The following is a 19490-nucleotide window of genomic DNA, read 5'->3' on the forward strand; positions in this document are numbered from 1 at the left end:
AGCTTACCCAAATGTCTTGAATAGGTGTTGATTTCTTGAGGAACCCTTGGATTTGCTTGAAGAAAATTGGAGCCTTCTTGGAGTTCTTGGAGGATTTCGGCCAAGAGGAGGAGAGGCTTTGGGAGGATCACGACCAAAATGCTTTTACTTTTTGCTTATAGATTGTGAGCACTTATGGGTCTATTCAAAGGGAAGAATGGAAATTTTCACTTACCTTTAGAATCTTGGAATTCTCTTGGCTATTCTCTCTCCCATTAGTAGGAGCAATTAACTGCAATGGTTGTGGTCTGGTAAGACGTCGTGGTTTGTTGCAGAGGCGGGAGAATGTGTAAAGTCGGTTTTTTTTTATTCTGTTAGCAGTTGGAGAAAAAAGTTTATTATGTGAGTATATCATATAATAAATTTGGGGGGCAAATGTTATCCCCAAAATTTGAAAACAATGACGTGGCAATAAAAGTGACAAGTTGAAAGAAATGGTCGTGTCAAAGGTTTTAGATTAATCTGGTGATATTACTGACATGGAAATTATTTATCTGGTTTAGAAGTGACCTGTCCGACCTGGTAGAATTTATGTCCGACCGATAAAGATTTTGACTGACCAGTCAAGTGTTTTGGCTAACCAGTGGAGTGCTTGGTCGACCAGTTAGCTGTTTCGGCTGACCAGTCGAGTGTTTTGGCCGACCAGTCTTTCTTCAAGGAGTGAAGTTGGCCAACTAGACAGATCATCGTTATGCAGCGAACTTCCAGTAACGGATTCGACTAGAATTAATCATACCTACGCGGGAATCTCTCATATTATCCCAGAGAAATCGCATATTGTTGTATTTTAACTTTTGTTATTAATTAAATATTGTGAGAATAGCAGAATATCCCGATTATGAGGGATTTCGGTTTGTCCGATCCCAGGCCTATAAATACAGAGCTCACGGCATCATTGAGAGGATTCGAATTCTAATTTTCCTAAGAGAGTATTTGTATTCAGAGAGAAATATTGTATTATTTTCATATACACTGAAGAAACTCACTTGACACAGGTTCATCTGATCTTGAGTGTAGATCCATAAATCATAACTCTAAGTGGATTAGGCTATTACCAACAGATTGGGGCTGAACCACTATAAAAATCATCAGTGTCATTTTTTCTCTTGAAGGTTTATTGTAGTTTTAACGTCTACTCGTCGTTGGCCAAAATCGTGGTCAACAATGATATTGAATCTCCAAAACAAAAGTCATTAGCCTCATTATACTAAGAAACCTTAACGAGTGAATCATAAGATCCAATAAGTACAAACAAGAGTTCATGGCTACTCAGGATTTAGACTGATCTACAAATGATCATCTATTATGATAAGAATTAAATCTTTATGGCAAACAATGAGTTTATAAAGATAGTTAATTCATATAGGTCATGTCATATATAATCTCTATTATATACAATACATTTACAAAAGTATTTATCCTCATCAGTAATCCGAATCTAGACTACTTCCATTCTGTATGCTTAGTAAACCGTACTAGTAACCATTCATTAGAGATTTCTTACTTTAATATGTTACTGACTATTTTATTCATTGCATATGATCTTAATTATCTCATACTAATACAAGATCATATCCTCATAAATTAATATGGAATTTTCTTGATATTCATATAAATTATTCAAATAATAATTATAACATTCAAATATAATAAAATTATACTTTTATTTAAATCAATAAAATACCCTTACATGGTTTTCGGGCATAAATCCTAACAACAGTTTTTCAACCACGGAAGACTTCCTCATTTCTCCCTTAGTGGTTGGGATTTTGACTTGGAGAACGTCAATAACATTGGGATGAACAATGTATGTCCAATCCCTTGGAAGGAATTTTGTTATTCCTTGGTACAATTCATCAACCTTACAACGATACTCCCGGTCATGGATAAAATGAAAATGATATTGATGATTTTGAACACCTGGTCAAAATGAGAGTTCAGGAATATCATGGTTGGAATTTGTTGTTGGTCGATTTTGATCAAAGTCATCGACCAACATTTGGTTTAAATCAGGTTCTTTGGAATAACAACTTCCCCAGTGATCACGTGCATACATCTGATAAAAAAGTTAAAGGGGAAGTGAGTTATTGGACCAGCATATGATTGGCTTAAAGTAATATGCTCCTTGAATAAACACAATGGTTTATTCGACCAAGATTAAAGTTTTATAAAAAAGACAGTTAAAAAGTTTTTTCACAAACTTTTTCACTTACCTTTTAGGAGGAAATTTACCACCATTTTCCCAGATTCTAAAAATAATTTTTTTTATTCTATGAATTTTCCTAGTATCAAGTATGAATTACGGTATCCCGAAAGCCTAGAGTGTATTTTCCTACTTCCCAAACACTAATTTTCCCGAGAAAAGGAACACTTTTTCAAGAAAAACTCTATGTTCTTATGGTTTACTCAAGAACACTAAGGGCCTGATTGAAAATTTTCAAAATCATCACAGATTTGGCGAAGATAAAAGTAAAAAATTACAAGTGAGTGATTGAGAAACTTACTTGAGTGTTGATTTTGAAGGAGAAAATGCTGAAGAATGAGTCACAGATTCCAGGAGTCAAGGAAGGGAGCTTCGGGTTTGAGAGGTTTCTTGAAGAAAAGGAAAATTTTGGAGAAGATGAATAAAGTGAGGGAAGAAGTAAATGCAAGGCTATTTATAGCCTTGCCCACATGAGAGCAGTTGACGCCATCAAGGTAAAAAGTTATCATTATTTTCAAAATGATGTGACGTCAGCAGCATAGGAAACTGAAAAGACCATCATTACTGTTGCGGAATTATGGCTTATACTTTCTAATCCAACAATGAATAATGAGAATCAATTCAATATTTCAAACCCTAGAGACTAATCAAGAACCATATTCAAAGTATGAATGCAAATCTTGATAATTAAATAATCATATTCAAAAGTGAATGCAAATCTTGATAATTAAAGAATAAGTAATTAAATAATTATAAAATAAATTTAGAAACATTTATTCATAACACAAATAAAACAAGTAGTAGAATTGACCTTTGGGTTGAAGAGCCTTGATACATAAAATCACAAGTCTAGGATTTTTTGTGAATCACAAAATGTAACTGTAATTCCCTACTATTCCAGGACAGTTACACTGTGTGTTTAAAATTGTGCTTAACTCATTAAGAGAGTCATTTGGACTCAAAAGTGTAATTAAAGTTAATCAATGGTTTAGGTGTTAAATTTTTTGGTCAAAGATAAAACTTTTTATTTAAAATTAAATAATTACAAAGGGATCCCAAAAAGAGTTAATTAAAACTTAATTACAAACAAAGTTTACAAAATAGTCAGCCTAAGCGAAAAAACTGGACTAATACTATAAGTCCCTCAAAATAACTTGACCGTGGCGGCCAAGGAGGCCGAACATGTAAGTGCCGCTCCAAAGCCTTCCAACTCATGGCTGGTCAACTATTCCCTTGCCCTTACCAGCACCATAGAGCACGCGTGAGCCAAGGCCCAGCAAGAAATCCCATCATGGCATAATAAAATAACCAATCAAACATAAACAACAAAAAACATGCTTCATAAATTATAGATGAACCCATCTCTGTAGACAAGCAGTTTACACAGCCTATGTCGAGCGAAGTACCTCTCCCGACACTAAGCCGAGTGAGTGTGTACAACACTCCACAGTGGTCCCGCGCTAACACGGCCTACATTTCGCATGTATTGCTGAATACAACCTATGCCGATCAATCACAATCATTCATAATGCAGTCAATATAACAAACACATATATAGAATGGGGTACAGAACCCTAATTCTTCTTATAGACAAACAATTATAATTGTTACATAAAAATAGTGGGGTCTGTGCCCTGCTCTATGTGCATATGCTAGTTTTCTTACCTCATTTCCACTATTAGGGGCAAAGCGACCCAAATGCAATCATGTTCAAGCGTCTTTGGCCAAACCTAAACACAATCGATTGAAATCAATTAACACCAAGATTACTTTATACTTCCGACTCCAAAATAATCATAACATCAAAAGTTATGTTCTAAATACGAAACTCGAAAACGGTGACCTAAAACAAGGTTGGCGCCTCGGTGTCTAAAGAAAACCCATTTTGAGCTGCAGCGCCCTCCGAAAGGGCCGTGATGCCATTGAAGTCAGAGAGCAAACCCTGTTCTCCTGGAAATGCATCCGCGTTGCGGTGTTCACCCAAAGGCATCGCGGCACCACCACAATCAACCCAAAAATATGTCTTTCATACATTCAAACTGACCCAAAACTCGATTATAATCGATCCAAAACTCGATTGTAACTAGATTTTTTATAGTTTTACACAAAATCTAGCCTCAATAAAGCTAGCATACCCATATACCTGACCAAGACACAACAAGATACCCCAAAAACACATGGGAACCCAAGATTGCAAAATACCCCCAAAAACACATGGGAATCCAGGAACTTAAGGAAAATCAGAGAAGAAAGTAGCTTACCTCTCTGAATTTCTTGAGACTCCTGGATTATTGGTGATTCTAGTAGCTCCCACTTCCACTAGAAAGCTTGAATTCTCCAAATTCCTCAAAAACTCAAGAACTTGATCCCTTGGAATGAGCCTTAGTGCAAGACAAAGAAAGTCTAGAAAGTGAGGGAGAAAGGAATGTGTTGAACGTTAGAAGCAACTGCATTCTGACACTTAGCTAAATTCTCCACCTCCTTGGTCAAATGACCATTTTACCCTTCCCCACCAAATGCCCTTCTAACCAAACCCAAAGGTATTTTAGTCATTTGCCTAAATTTCCCACTCTCAAGGTATACCTCTAATTCCCAATTAATTCCCTAATCCACCAAACACAAATATTTCTCCCAATTAACTTTATTTACCAATAACTCCCAACATATTCAAAATTCCCAAAATTCTCATAGGCTCAACCCGAGCCGGGTATTTATCATCTTTTTTACATTTCTGATTAACTACTCAAATGGATCCACTCATGCCGAAAATCACAAATATATCCACATAATAATGTGGTCTCAAGCACATAGCACATAATAATTACAAATATACCCTCAACAGGTCAAAATTACAAAAATGCCCCTCTTTAACAAAAGTGGGTCTTTAAACACATTTTATACACATAATCATGCATACTCAACCATATAATAACATAAATCAATTAATTGAGATAATTATACCATGTGCCCTTCTAGCACGCTAATCAAAACACTAATCATATTAGGAGTTTTGGGATGCTATAGTAACAAGACTTGACACAAATGAAGATTTGCTATCCAAAAATCTCTATTCTTAGCCTCCTCCTTGAGAATGTTTGAAGCTACTACTTTGGGAAGAGATCGGGATTTACAAGCATTGAATCTTCATGCAATTCAATCTTTCTTTATAAAGATCTTGGAGAAAACTAGTAATATTGAGAGCTAGAGAGAGAGAGGTTTTAGAGAGAAAGAGAGAGAGGTGAGTGATCAATACATAAAAAACTCATTAGACTCAACCAATGAGTTTAAAGCATTTGATTTGAATTTTGGAGCCAAAAACACGTCACTGCACGGTCTTGTACGAATCGCCCAGGTGACACATCGCTTGCACCCAGGCGATGCATCGCCTGTGTAGTGATTTAGAGGACCAGCAACGCGTCACCTCCCAGAGGCGACACAACGCAGGTATCTCTGACTTGGCACCTCAAAACTTATCTCAAAACATCCCCAAATGCCTCCAAATATTTTTGGTACTCTTATATACTCCAAAGAAACACTTTGGTCCCAAAAATATGATTTTTAGATGCATATAAAAAAGTCAACTCTCGCATGTTGACTTTAGTGAAACCGTTATGGTTTTTGCACATCTTCGTGCCTAATCAATTTCACTTTTGTATTACCAATGATAGCAATTATTGTCTAAAAAGTGGTGTCATTCTGCCTTGGAACCATAAAATTGTTGTTTGCTTTTTAAAAAAAGGTCATCATTACTTCAATATAATGAACTACCTTTTGTTAGGTTTCTAAAATTTGTAAATCCCATATCACTTATTTTGTTATTTATTTTATTTTTCTTATTATCATTTTTTTCTCCCTGAACTATTAGCAATCCAAATCGTGTCCCCCCAATTTTTCAACCTGTTAAAAATTCCCCTTGAACTATTCACGTTATTGAAACATGGGACTTCCGTCCAATTTTGTTAACATAAGGGTGATGTGGCAGTTTGGACATCAATGTGGCATTGCCAAGTCAATGCCTCGTTTATAATTTAAGAATAAATATGATTTTTGCCCCTCGAACTACTACCACTACCAAATCATACCCCCCGAATTTTAAAATTTTAAAATCAAACAATGTTTTGAATATTAAAAAAAACATTAAACTAAAAATCCATTTAAATTTAAAAAAATTGATGATGACAAAAAATTGGTTGAGGTGCTAGGCAAGCTTGAAGCTGGCTAGGTAGCAACGTCGTGGATAGGTTGTGCTAATGCGGGTTTCCCAGTGACACTCAGCTTCGATGTCACCTATGTCATCCTTCTACATTTCTTGCTCCCCCTGCCCATCTCATAACTCATCTATCTCTCATTTGTTGAGTGTCCTAGGGTGTTTGGATGGTGCAAAAGTATGAGAAAAAAGAGTAGAGAATCTCCATAATTTTAGTGTCAAATTTAAAAAATGTACGAATTTGAGAGATTGAAATTTTGATTTGTATATATATTGTGATAAAAAAAAATTTGGTTGGGTTCTTGTTGTGATAAATTGATGAGTGTTGTTGAGATTTTTTGGTTGGTATAAAAGTGAGTGAAAGTGAAAGAAAGTAAGGAAAAGTGAAATAAAATTTGAGAAATTGTTTATATAGTTTTATTTTTGACATTTTTTTTAATTATGTAAGGTTTAATTTAATTCAAATAGATTTTTAGTTTAATGATTTTTTTAATATTTAAAATTCGAGAGACACGATTTGATTGTGTTAATAGTTCAGAGGTGAAAAACATATTTATATTATATATGTGACAATGCCACATCAGCGCTCCAATGTCACCATTCTGCTAGCAAAATTAGATGGAAGTCCGACATTTTAGTAACGTGAATAATTTGAGGGGAATTTTTAGGATAATTTTTAACAGGTTGAAAAATTTGAGAGACACAATTTGGTAGTAATAATAGTTCGGGGAAAAAATCTTAATAAACTTTTTTATTTATTTATATTAATCGTTATTAGTTTGCTTTAGAGGGGTCTTATAAGCTTTTTAAGCAGAAGCACTGGTGTTACTAGTTGCACTCGACTGGGCTCAAAGATTTGGCATTCTGCATGCGGTTGTCTCTTCTGATGCATTTTCTTTTGTTTTGGCTTTGAACGATAATACAACCTATTAGAATGAACTAGGCATTATCTTTTCAGATATAAAAGATTTGTTGTTTAATTTTCTTAAGACATCTCTCTCATATTAGTCTAAGTTTATTGTAACCCATAAATTGACTAAGAGCACTCTTAATGGTTACTCTACTCTATTTATCAAAATACCTCGTCAAAACCCCACTTTTTTTATTTTACCTCACATTTTTACATTATACCATACATCAGCTACTCTATATTTTCTTTTACATTATTTAAATATTATATTTATAAATATTATTTAATAGTTTAAGTAAAAAAAAACATATTAAAAAAGAAAAAAGAATAATAAAAAATTTTCTAATGGGAGAGAGAAAGGAAAAAATTGACAAAAAAAATATTAAAAAATGTTTACATAGGTAATTTAAGCTTATCTATATTTAGAATATAATTTATTGAGTTTAGTGCTAAGCTATTATACATATATATTTAAAAGAGCTAATGGAGTAGATATTAAGTAATTTAGCTAATTTTTTTTTACATTTGGACTACTTTAAAGCAGTCATTGGGACTGCTCTAAGTGTTCCCTTCTATTAGAAAATAAATTTTGCTCTCCAACATATATTTTTTATTTCCTCGCAAAAAAAAAATTGTATAGGTAAATAGAATAAGATATAATATATAATATAAATATGTATTCGGAGTTCGAATATGAGCCAATAATTTTCTCTCTAATGATTAGGGCCATATACTTGAGTTGACTTAATAATCTATTGCTCAAAAAACATAAAACAAAAGAAATTAAAAGAGAGGGTAAAGTGTTCGCCTTTATCTCCCCATACTCTTCATCTTTTGATCGACGACCTAATACAATACAATTGAGATTATTCCTTTTACGCATGCAAGAGTCTCCATTAGTGGACTGGTTACTATAACTTATAACATTATTATATGAATTAATTAGGGTAGACCAAGCTTCTAATATTAATATGATCAATAATAATGTTTTGCTGGGTAGTATTATTAATTTAAAATTAAATTATCGACGGCCACAACGTATGTATGTTTATATATATATATATATAGCCCTCTCTCCCCACAATTTTCTTTTTCTTGATTATGAAACTCTATCATATATGACATTAAAAATTAAAAAAGAATATCCTAAAGGAAAAGGGTTGTTGTGACACATTTATATGGTAATGTTAATTATTTCAATATGCACTAAGGTTTCTCTACGAAAGGGCAAACAGAGTCTTATGTTTGGGTACTGACATGTGTTAGCAGGGAGTGTCGGCATGTACACGAAAGAGTGCAAATATTAATGAATTTGAATCATGATGATGATGAGGAGATCTAATAAAGAGAAAAATAGCTATCATTGATAAGTTCATCAGTATAGTACATCTACAATCATATACATGGACCGACCTTCTATTGGCCTTTTGTATAATCTACATTCTACTTGCTAATTTAATTATATTATTTAATTTAGTGCCCACAATTAATATTATAATTTATATACGTAACATGATTAATAGAGGGCGGAACTGATCACTTTATTAAATTATATATAGATATATATGAGTAATGTTTGAGATATTATTTTATAATATTAGAATTTATACTTTTTGATTTGGACATGTATTTTTCAATCAATTAAAAAAAATAATGCGATCACCACCTTAGGAAATAAATAAAAAAAAAAGTGTAAAAAGGTGACATTGTGTTATATGCATACAATTTGAATGTAAATTTATGAAACTCAACATTAAATTATTTTATAAAACTTACAAGTGTCTCTTCTCATTATTCTTTGTCAACTAATATTTTATATATAATTATTTTAGAGGAGCAATAATATATTCTTATATAAATTTATGTATGGTATCAAGGCGGAAAGAGATCGGTGAGTTTAATTCAATTCACATGATCACATATTAATAGTTGTTGTGGTTCAAGAATCCACAAACGTGACCTTAGGGGTCAAATATTCTCCTCTATAAGTAGGGTAGTCTTTATATATATACCTTTCTGGCTTTTGGGCACAAATCAAATGATTTCATTATTAATAATAAGGTACTATATATTATATATTTATATATAAATTTACTTATATGTATTCATGTCGAATAAGGTATGTAAAAGCAATTAACTACAGATGCATAGATCACAGAAGCGAATATGGCATAAAGCTAATCTCTGACTATTCTATCACATAAAATCGTTGAACAATCTATATATGCAACTTTTTTTTTCTCTCGTCATCAAATAAATTTAAAAACATAGATACTTTTAATTATATTCTATATACACATAAAATAAAGCACTTCAAATCTCTCTTGTAAAAGCCTTCAATTACGGGGTTCATTTATTCCTGAAACATTCATCAATGTATACCTAGTATAACGTCCAAGAATAATAACAAACATCAAACGTGTATATGTCTAATTATATTCCAACTAAGAATAATGTGATGTTTGGGAAATTGATGATGATGATGATGATATATATATATATATAGATACATATAGATATCATGTGGTCGTATATTGTACGTGCAAGTTGTCACACTGTCAGGCTCTGACAAGAACAATATATGGTAATAAGGAGCTTTGTGATAATATATAGTGAAAGGGAAAACAGGCCTCAGACCAGACATTTATTATAGGGTATTGCTCATAATTATTGTTTTCAGCCAATCTTTGTTCTGTAATGACTGTATCAAATACAGAAAGTAATGTCTACACCAAAAAAAGTACTACTACTGCTCAACAAATCAATAATAGAGTAGATAAACAGTATATCTTTCAGAGCCTTCAAAATAATAAATAAATATATAAATATATATCCTTATATACACATATAATCATGACCCTCATCTCGATCAATAATAGAAAGCTAACAGTAAATTATAATTAAATTTTAGAGTATATAACATGCATCGTGACAATTGACACAAATTCTTTTACATAAAACGTATATGTATAATTCATTCACCGATCTCTTACATAATCATTAAATTAAAGTTAGCACTATATATGATAACTTTGTGCGATCGTTCACCAAATTAGTCATCAAATATATTATACATGCACATATATATAATACACACTAAATTAGATATATTTATGCATACCATGATCACTAATTTGCAGTTTGACTATATTGTGCGCACACGGTATTTGATTTTTCTGTGTGTACATATACAATAATTTTCCTTAATTTGTTCTCTAATACCCAAACAATTAATTAATGTTTACACACTACACGAATATATGTATATGGATAGCAAGTATATATATATTTTGAAAAAGCATATATAGCAAGTATATAGATATATCATGAATTTTCACAAACTTTTATCTAAATGTATTAATGCATGTGTACGCACCTAGCTATACATGTGTATGTGTCTCAATATATATTTATTTTCTACGAACTAAATATATGAATGATCATCATGAGGAAAGCCTAAGTTCATATATATATAAATTCATTAATGTTTCTACAGTACATATAATTTATAAATTAATATATGTACATACCATATATATACATAGCAGCGCGCAGCTAGCTATAGACTAAAGTTATTAAACTTAAAAAAATTCTAGAGAGATATATATGAAAGAAATAATTAGATATACAAAAGTTTTTAATTAAAGACATATATAAATAATTATAATATAGTGTGACTTTGATATGACAATCGTAAAAGGTAGCACTGGGTAATAGAGTGGTTGGGGCAAGTCTCCGGTTAATTTGGCAATTGCCAAACAATGAACAGTGTTTGAATTATTATAAAGGCAGTAGTAGTGTAGTATAGTAGTGTCATACCCATCTCTTTAATTTATTACACTTGTGTTCTGTGTGTGTCTCTCTCTTTTGCTTTCCATATTTCACTCAATTCATTCTCACTGAAAAATGCTCTTTGCCTACCCAAGCTGGTCCTTTCTCTCTTAATATTTGCCTTTTTGTCACACTGTGTGTTTGTTTTTTCAGGTACTGATCTTTTCTATATTTTCTCTTCTGGGCCTATAGTTAATTTCATCAACCACTCCTCTCTCTTTCTCTCTCTCTCTGCTGCAACAACAGCTATAGCTAGAGCTATAGCTAGGGTTTCTCTGGCCACAGCTCCTCTTTAGTATTTCCAACTCGATCACATCCAACAGTATCTTTTATTGATCACTACTACTGCAACTCAATTTTTCCCCCTTCTCATCTTTTTCAATCCAAACAGATCTTGAAAGAAAGCTCACACACAAAGGAGAAATATATAAAGGTAATAATAATCACCATATATACTATTTCTTTTTCATGAATATAAAATCTAGGCATATATATTCATATTAATCTTTTTTTTATCTAGGTTATGTTGGGGTTGGATATTCAGAACATTGGCTATACATATATAATTCCGATTAACAGATATATATATATATATATAATACTAATATCGTTGCTATATATATATTATAATCAAGTTAATTAATAGATATAAAAGAAAGGGGATTTGTACTAGGACATTATACCAACATGATGATGATCATCATAATATAAAATACAACACACACATATATATATACATCGAATTGAAACTAGGGCCAATCAGGAATTTAAAGTGATCAAATAGTGTTTTGACGGCCGATCGAATTCAAACAGGTAAATTTTGGAATCGGAAAACAGGAAATCAAACTATGCAAGCACTTTACTTAATTATTTTATCGCGCTTAATTAGTTGCGGCTGAAATATATATATATATATATAGAATTTTTTGTAGGGTTTTGAATAATATTTAAATTAATATACATAAATATAGTACTATTAGATAATGATCATCAGAAACATTTAAAAAAGAAGCAGCAGGGCACAGGGCCAAAAAAGTAAACGGAGGTTGAAAAACAAGCTAATGGCGGTGGCTGTTTTCTTTCAGCTAACTTAATGTGAATAATGTGAACAATTAAAGTGTGGTCCTAAGCGCTAACCCTAGCCCTGTCGTCCTTTTTCGAAACATTTCCTTTCGATTAGCCTAATTAATTAGCCTTATTAATTTGTATTATGAGATTCAAAAATACAAATTAAAAATAAATTCAATCTTGTTACTTATGAGATTCATGTATATATATATAAATTGAATTAACTATAAATAAGGTTATTAGTTTGTTTTTACTGAAATTGATCAAGATTGAAAACAGCATATTAAAGTTGTAATTTGTATTGGTGCATTAATTAATTAATTAATTATATCATCATCGACAGATTTTCATCAGATGATGGCTTCATCGAGTAGCTACTCCAACTCTCCATGCGCAGCTTGCAAGTTCCTTCGGCGAAAATGCATGCCTGACTGCATATTCGCGCCGTATTTCCCGCCGGAAGAGCCACAGAAATTCGCAAACGTGCACAAGATATTTGGGGCGAGCAACGTGAGCAAGCTCCTGAACGAAGTTCTCCCACACCAAAGAGAGGACGCGGTTAACTCGTTGGCCTACGAAGCCGAGGCGAGGATGAAAGACCCTGTCTACGGCTGCGTGGGCGCCATCTCCGTCCTCCAACGCCAAGTCATTCGCCTCCAGAAGGAATTGGACGCCACCAACGCTGATCTCATGCGCTATGCCCGCACCATTGACCACCATGGACATGGACATGGACATGGACATGGACTCTCCTCTCATTCTTCTGCTAATTCCCACCCTTATGCAGCTGCCACTCAAAACTCATCCTCCGCTCCCTCCTCCTTCTATTTCACCAATTCTCCATGGAGCTGTGATGATCCCCATTCGTGTAGTGGTGATCATCACAGAGCAGGTGGGGGTAATAATATGTGATTAATTTGTTATTACAAGCTATATCTATATCTTTATATATAAATATAGCTTATTATATTATCTATTAGTTTCTTAATTAATTAACTAGTTTTTATACGGCTTTAATTTGTTTAGGGTTCCCTCCTTGAATATATGTCGTCCGTACATTACCATTATTATTGTCATTGGGGATATATATATATATTTATATGTATCCATTTATATATATATTTTGGTGGATAGGGTAGATCATCCAGTCTTTTGTTTCATATAATTGATCTACATGTAAAGAATAATTTTCTTTGCTTTTTATATGTTATCACTTATCATCATGATTGAGAGGGTAGCAATGGTTGTATTACTATTTTTGATCATGACTAGATCAATCTATATATCTTATATCTTTTGATCTCTTGTAGTGTGTATAAATAGAGGAGAGAGAGAATTGGGCTCTCTTGTTTTTACTTCATCATGAAGCTCTGTATGTCTCTCTCTTACTCTATACATGTAAATAAAAAGAAAAAATAAAAAGAAAAGGTGGTATGTGGGGTTATTATAATTTGTCTTGTATACATATATGTGAAGATCATTAATCTTTTGTATGGAATTAATTGTGTCTTATAATCAATTATTAACAAGATTGCAATAATAATTATGACAACACATATGTTATTTTGTTTACGGCGACGGCTGCATTTGTCCATTTATATAACTTTTTGGTCTGATATTATTTGGTATATTTTACAAAACAACGGTTGACAAGATAATTACCTTATGTGTCTGAATGTGGCTTACTATACATTATTATTGTCTGAATGTGGTTTAATTTGATAATTTTTGTGCGTATAAACGACTGAGTGTTTTTTCAACTGTTTTCTTTATTTTTTATACTTTATACTACTTAGATTTTAAAAATTTCTTAAAAAAAATACTAAAAGTTGATTTTATATCAGGTCTCAATATTTTTAAATCGTATCATTTATATTTGCTATTTCTATTTCTTTTAAAATACATAAAAAAATAGTAAATTAATCTTAAAATATTTAGATCAGTCTATGACAATTTCAAACATAACATTGAAAAAAATATATTTTCATCACATTTTTTAAAATATTTAAGATTTTTATAAATTAAATTAATATTTCATTAATTTTTTTTTACTTAAGTTGGTTTTTTAATTAATATTAATAACTATTATCTTGACAATATTAATTTTATTATGTTTATTCTTGCTTATTTTATATATATATTTTAAATAATGCAACTTATAAGTGAATAATATGTATAAAATTATTTATGTGCATATATATGACTAATTTTAAGTTGCTTTAATAAAATAATTTACAAAATTTTAATAAATGTGTACATGATAAATATTTATAATCTCGAAACAATTCAATTATTAATATTAAAAAAATGTAGGTAAAAGTTGTTTTTAATGAAAAATTAGTTTAATTTACAAAATTATTAACATGTATTTGATATTCTCGTAAATTAAGTGGTATAAATTTTTTAAGATTGATTTATTATTTTTTTTATTTTAAAAGAAAAAAAATAAATAAAAATAGCATTTACCTAAATGATTTGAAAATGTTCTGCAGCTAAAAAAAACTCATATGATCATTAGCCTAGCTACTTAATTAGCTTAATGAGTTCAAAAGATCGAAATGACAGGGGCAAAATGAGTATGTTTATTGGTCTTTCAAATAAGTACCATACACACACAATCTTTTCTAATGGTTAGGTAACATAATATAAACTATATTAATTTATATATATATATATATAAATGTAACTCTTATAATTATTTTGCCGACTAATATATCGGCGCAAAGCCTAATATATTTATATTTATACGCAAGAGTAGCCGTTCTTATTGGTTGGTAACTGGCAAAATGTATAATTAAATTTGAAACTTTTAAATTTTTGTTCTTCTACCAAAAAAAGTGAAAAAGCTTTTGTCTCCAATTAGTTACTTATCTTTGTGGAAAAACTAATTGAGAGACCTAAGCTTGTTGTGTTGTTCACCAAGATGGATATGTAAAGGACAGAGGAAACAAGGCATGGTTCAAATTCAATATACGGTTCCCCATTAATTTGCTTTATTAATTATTTCATGCATTGTATGAGGCCTGAGGCCTCAAGGCAAGTGTGAACCAAATTGAAAATCCAATATATATATATATATATGTCATAATTATATAATGGATTGTGAGAATATTCTAATCAGCTTTTTCTTTTTTGCATACATATCAAAGTTTAAGCTATATAGCTATAGCTTTAATTGTTACTTTTTTACACATGAAAGTCTCTGTTTGGCAAGGACAGATAAATGTGGCACTACTGTAAATATGTTGACTTGTCCATCTGTGTCCAAATTTTTTAACCGTCTGTATCTGTTGCTTGTGAATTTCATGTCCCTCTTCATCATAACACTCTTTGTCCAAAACAGTAACCTAACAGATACCTACTCTCTTAGATCCACAAAAGAGATTGTTTCCCCATGTGATGGGTACGTCCTCCCTCCTATACATAAATACTATATATATTTTTTGCATGACATGATGATCTTATTTGGAATTTTCAAATACCTTTTGTCTTCTTTAAATACATATATGAAAATTTAAAAGGCCACTGAATTTGTTTCCTTTTCTTTTTAGTACAATATAGATATTTTCCAAATCATATAAAGAAAGTTAAAAGGTAATATCAAGTATCAATAAAAATAGACCAAATGCGCCCCATTAATTTAACTAAGTTGGCTTTCAACTAATTTTCTTAATACTTAGAAATAAGAAAGTGCATAATTAGAACGAAAACACTAATACAAATAAGTTTCTTACGTGTTAGTTTAAATACGCATATACACACTGATAATTGTGTCATACAACCCAAGTAACCAAGCAAAATGGTAAGAGTAATGTTACATACACTTAAATATTCTAAATTTTACTTTCACTAACCTTCCACTAACATGATATATGTAATTTTTTAATTAATGAGTCCCATTTTCATTAAAATATAATTAGTTGAAAATATATATTGTCAGTGAGTGTAAAATTTTAGTATAATATTTGATTGCATATATCATTATTCATGATAGATACAATTAAAGAAAAAAGGGACAAAAAAATAGGTGTAGATATATGGAAAACCAAATAATTGAGTTATCGTTTAGTTCATGGTAATGGGAAGTAAATAAAAGGAATAGAATAAAAAAAGTTATTCTTCCAGTGTTTGGTTAATAGACTTTCCAAATGGAAAACTCATTCATAAGTTTTAATGAATTGATATTTCTTCCTAGATCGAGTTGAATAATAATTCTATTCCAATGCTAATTTAAAAAAAAAAAAATTGTCAAAATTTGTTTTTTATAACCTATACTTACTTAAATATACAATTTAACTTCATGGAATATTTTGTCAAAAAATTATTTATTTCATTCCATCCCATCCCATTTTCAACAAAACATAAGAAAAATTATTCAGATTCTATAATTCCAACCAAACAACATAAACACTTTATTATATATTCCTTTTCCATTCCATCCTAATTACTATTATAATTACCATTCCAATTCTTTCATTTTCATTTTCATTACCCCAACCAAGTCTCTTATTACTACCACAGAGAGATTATTGAAAATCCGAAATGGCTATGGTAAGATAAGATTTGCTTTCACTACTAGTATAAAATCTATATAATTATTATTAGTACATGTCTATATCTCTATAACTGCTCATCTACATTATTCATCTTTTGGCTATGCTACTAGCTAGGCTCTTATCTATATACTTACCTTTAGTTTCCATGTAACTGGCCTATATAACTTTACAAGCCTCGATTTTGATGTCTCCTTGACTGGAAAAAAAGAATTCAAACATTCAATTGATCACTCACATGTGTACATGTTTCTGTCACTTGCACTAATTATTATTAATAAATTGCAAGAAGCTATAGCTCTTGTATACATGTTCACTTTGTACAGATTAATAATATATTCGCATAATTAATTAGCCACCTGATTAACTAGCAATGCATTAATCAGGATTAGTAGCTACAAAACAAACTTTTATATATATATAGAAGTACACTATACTAATAACGGAAAAACGAGGTTAGTTAAAGGCGTGATCAACGAGAAAAACCGAAAGTTTTCCTATATTTTGACGAAAGGTAGGTATTAAGCTCGAAAGGAAAGAAGAAAAAAAAAGAAAAGAAAAAGAGCAGCCAAAAGTCATGGGGTGTGGGCTTCAAAGATCCCAGATGTCTCTTACTTGGGAAATGCAGAAACGGGGCATGCGCATAAATAGTCTATGGATTGCAATTTTTATGACAATATTATATATATATATTTATATTATGGAAGAGTCTTAGTCATGACCACTTACTACGACACATCATGAGAATGTGATAAGTAGCTTATAAACGCATATATTACAGTTATATTAGTCTAAGTTTTATTGCGAACTGTGTACTCATAATTGCATGGTTATATTAAGAGTGTTGTTATTTGATATTTAAAGGTGTCCAATCTTAAATGAAGTGCCACTTTATAATTAGTTAGCGATATTCGATAATAATTATTAAATTTAAATAAGTATGACCCGATATTGGATTGCATCAATAGCAGTATGTCACATACTCATGGTGTGGTGTTGGGCACCAATAGTTCCCTTAGCAATTCTCTTGGATTAACTAAACTTTGATTAATTATTCATGACAGTTGCATTAATTTGAATAATCTTTAATTTTTCAAGTTTATATATATTTTGTTATACGCAAAAGTTAAAAAGCTCACTGCTAGCCTAGCTCGGTCGTTGTCATATATAGAAGACAAGGTAGAGGTTATAATTATTGAATTATGTAAATGTTCTATTTTGCAACAGATTAAGATGAGTCTGAAACAAAATATATGGCTGCAAATCCTCTTATCTTTTTCAAGAAAATAAAAAATTCTCCTTTTATACCTTTTAAGTCGAAAAAAAAAAAAAGAGAAAAGAAAAGAGGGTCGTAATCGGGGGGGCATCGGTGCAACCGATTCGAATGTCAGTTCCATCGCTCTCCAGCCCATGGGCCACCACAACCGCCCAAAAAGAGCAACTGACCCATATGAGGCTCAACTCAAAGGAAAGATGGTCGAATAACATATAATAATCTCACAAATGACATATCCCTTCCCTACCATTAGTACCATTAGTACCCACACCACATTTTTTTTCTTTTCTTTTCTACTTCTTCTACATAAAAATATGTATAAATCTCACGCATGAATATTAAAAGTTACGATCTCACATTTGACTGATTGATTAGATGTGTCTCATTTCAGGTCCCAAGCCCTTCTGATGTTGACTCACGTAATTTATGTTATCATAAATTTCTGTCCCTTATCTAACCTAACACACCCTTATCTAACATATACACATAGCTAGTTTGGTGTTACGTTATTTCTAGCTATGTATGGATAGTCTCACATATATGATAAGGAATAGTAATACTAGTATGATCACGCACGTTTATATTACGTGTCTGGGAATTAAGGGATAAACATATATGTAATGTCTGATCACGCACGTTTATATAACGTATTCAGGTTTATAAAAGATTCCTGGAAATGGCAGATCTCTAGCATACCCCGAGCTGAGCGTAGCGTCAGCTCGTCTCTCGGATGCTATGCTTCATAAGTGTTTCCAACTCGTGCCTATTGTTTTGTATCCATCAGCTCGTGCTATTTACTTGGGGAATCACATTGTCTTAGCAGAGGAAGTATGAACTTGTGGATCATCTAGTAATGTTCTTGGCTAGCTAGCTGTATCCGAGTTGCCTAAAAGATTGGTGCTGAATCTCAGGACGTACATTTTCCCCCCAAGTCCCTGCTCGTGTGTCTATGACGTCATTCTCTGACTTACACGACGGGGACTTTTAGACTTCTGTCACGATTATCTAGATTTTGCCCCTTACTTGAGTACTGGACACGTGGAACGCCGTGATTGACGTCTGTTCGGGTTTCGAGGATTGCATTAATGGCCTGGCCAAATTTTTGTCGCCGTTTCGTCTTTCGAAACACTATCCTCGGATCTTGCACTAGCTTGATCGGACGAGCCACGTTGATTTATGCCTTTTACGTATAAATAAGGTTGGCAATTTCCAGGATTCACCACATTTCATTCAAAATCTTTCAACCTTTTCTCTCTTCTGTACTTCCAGCCCTTCTTCTTTCTCAGAGGAATCCAAAAACCATCTGTTGCAAAAAACTTTAGAAACCCAGTCACTCAGGAGTCTTCCAGGAACTCTCCCCTACAAAGTTTACCTCCCTTAAATGAAGAACATACTGTAAGTCT

The 19490-nt window shown here is 31.8% G+C and overlaps 1 protein-coding gene across 1 annotated transcript; it reads left to right on the top strand.

Moving 5' to 3' along the window:
* The first annotated feature begins 11185 nt into the window (after positions 1–11185).
* LOC133818201 (LOB domain-containing protein 25) lies at positions 11186–13756 on the top strand. The gene is made up of 2 exons (XM_062250940.1): positions 11186–11623; positions 12602–13756. Exon 2 carries the CDS (start codon positions 12613–12615, stop codon positions 13168–13170), a length of 558 nt encoding a protein of 185 aa, XP_062106924.1. The 5' UTR covers positions 11186–11623; positions 12602–12612; the 3' UTR covers positions 13171–13756.
* The last annotated feature ends 5734 nt before the right edge of the window (positions 13757–19490 follow it).

This window comes from Humulus lupulus, chromosome 2 (genome assembly GCF_963169125.1).
Source record: "Humulus lupulus chromosome 2, drHumLupu1.1, whole genome shotgun sequence".
Lineage (NCBI taxonomy): Eukaryota > Viridiplantae > Streptophyta > Magnoliopsida > Rosales > Cannabaceae > Humulus > Humulus lupulus.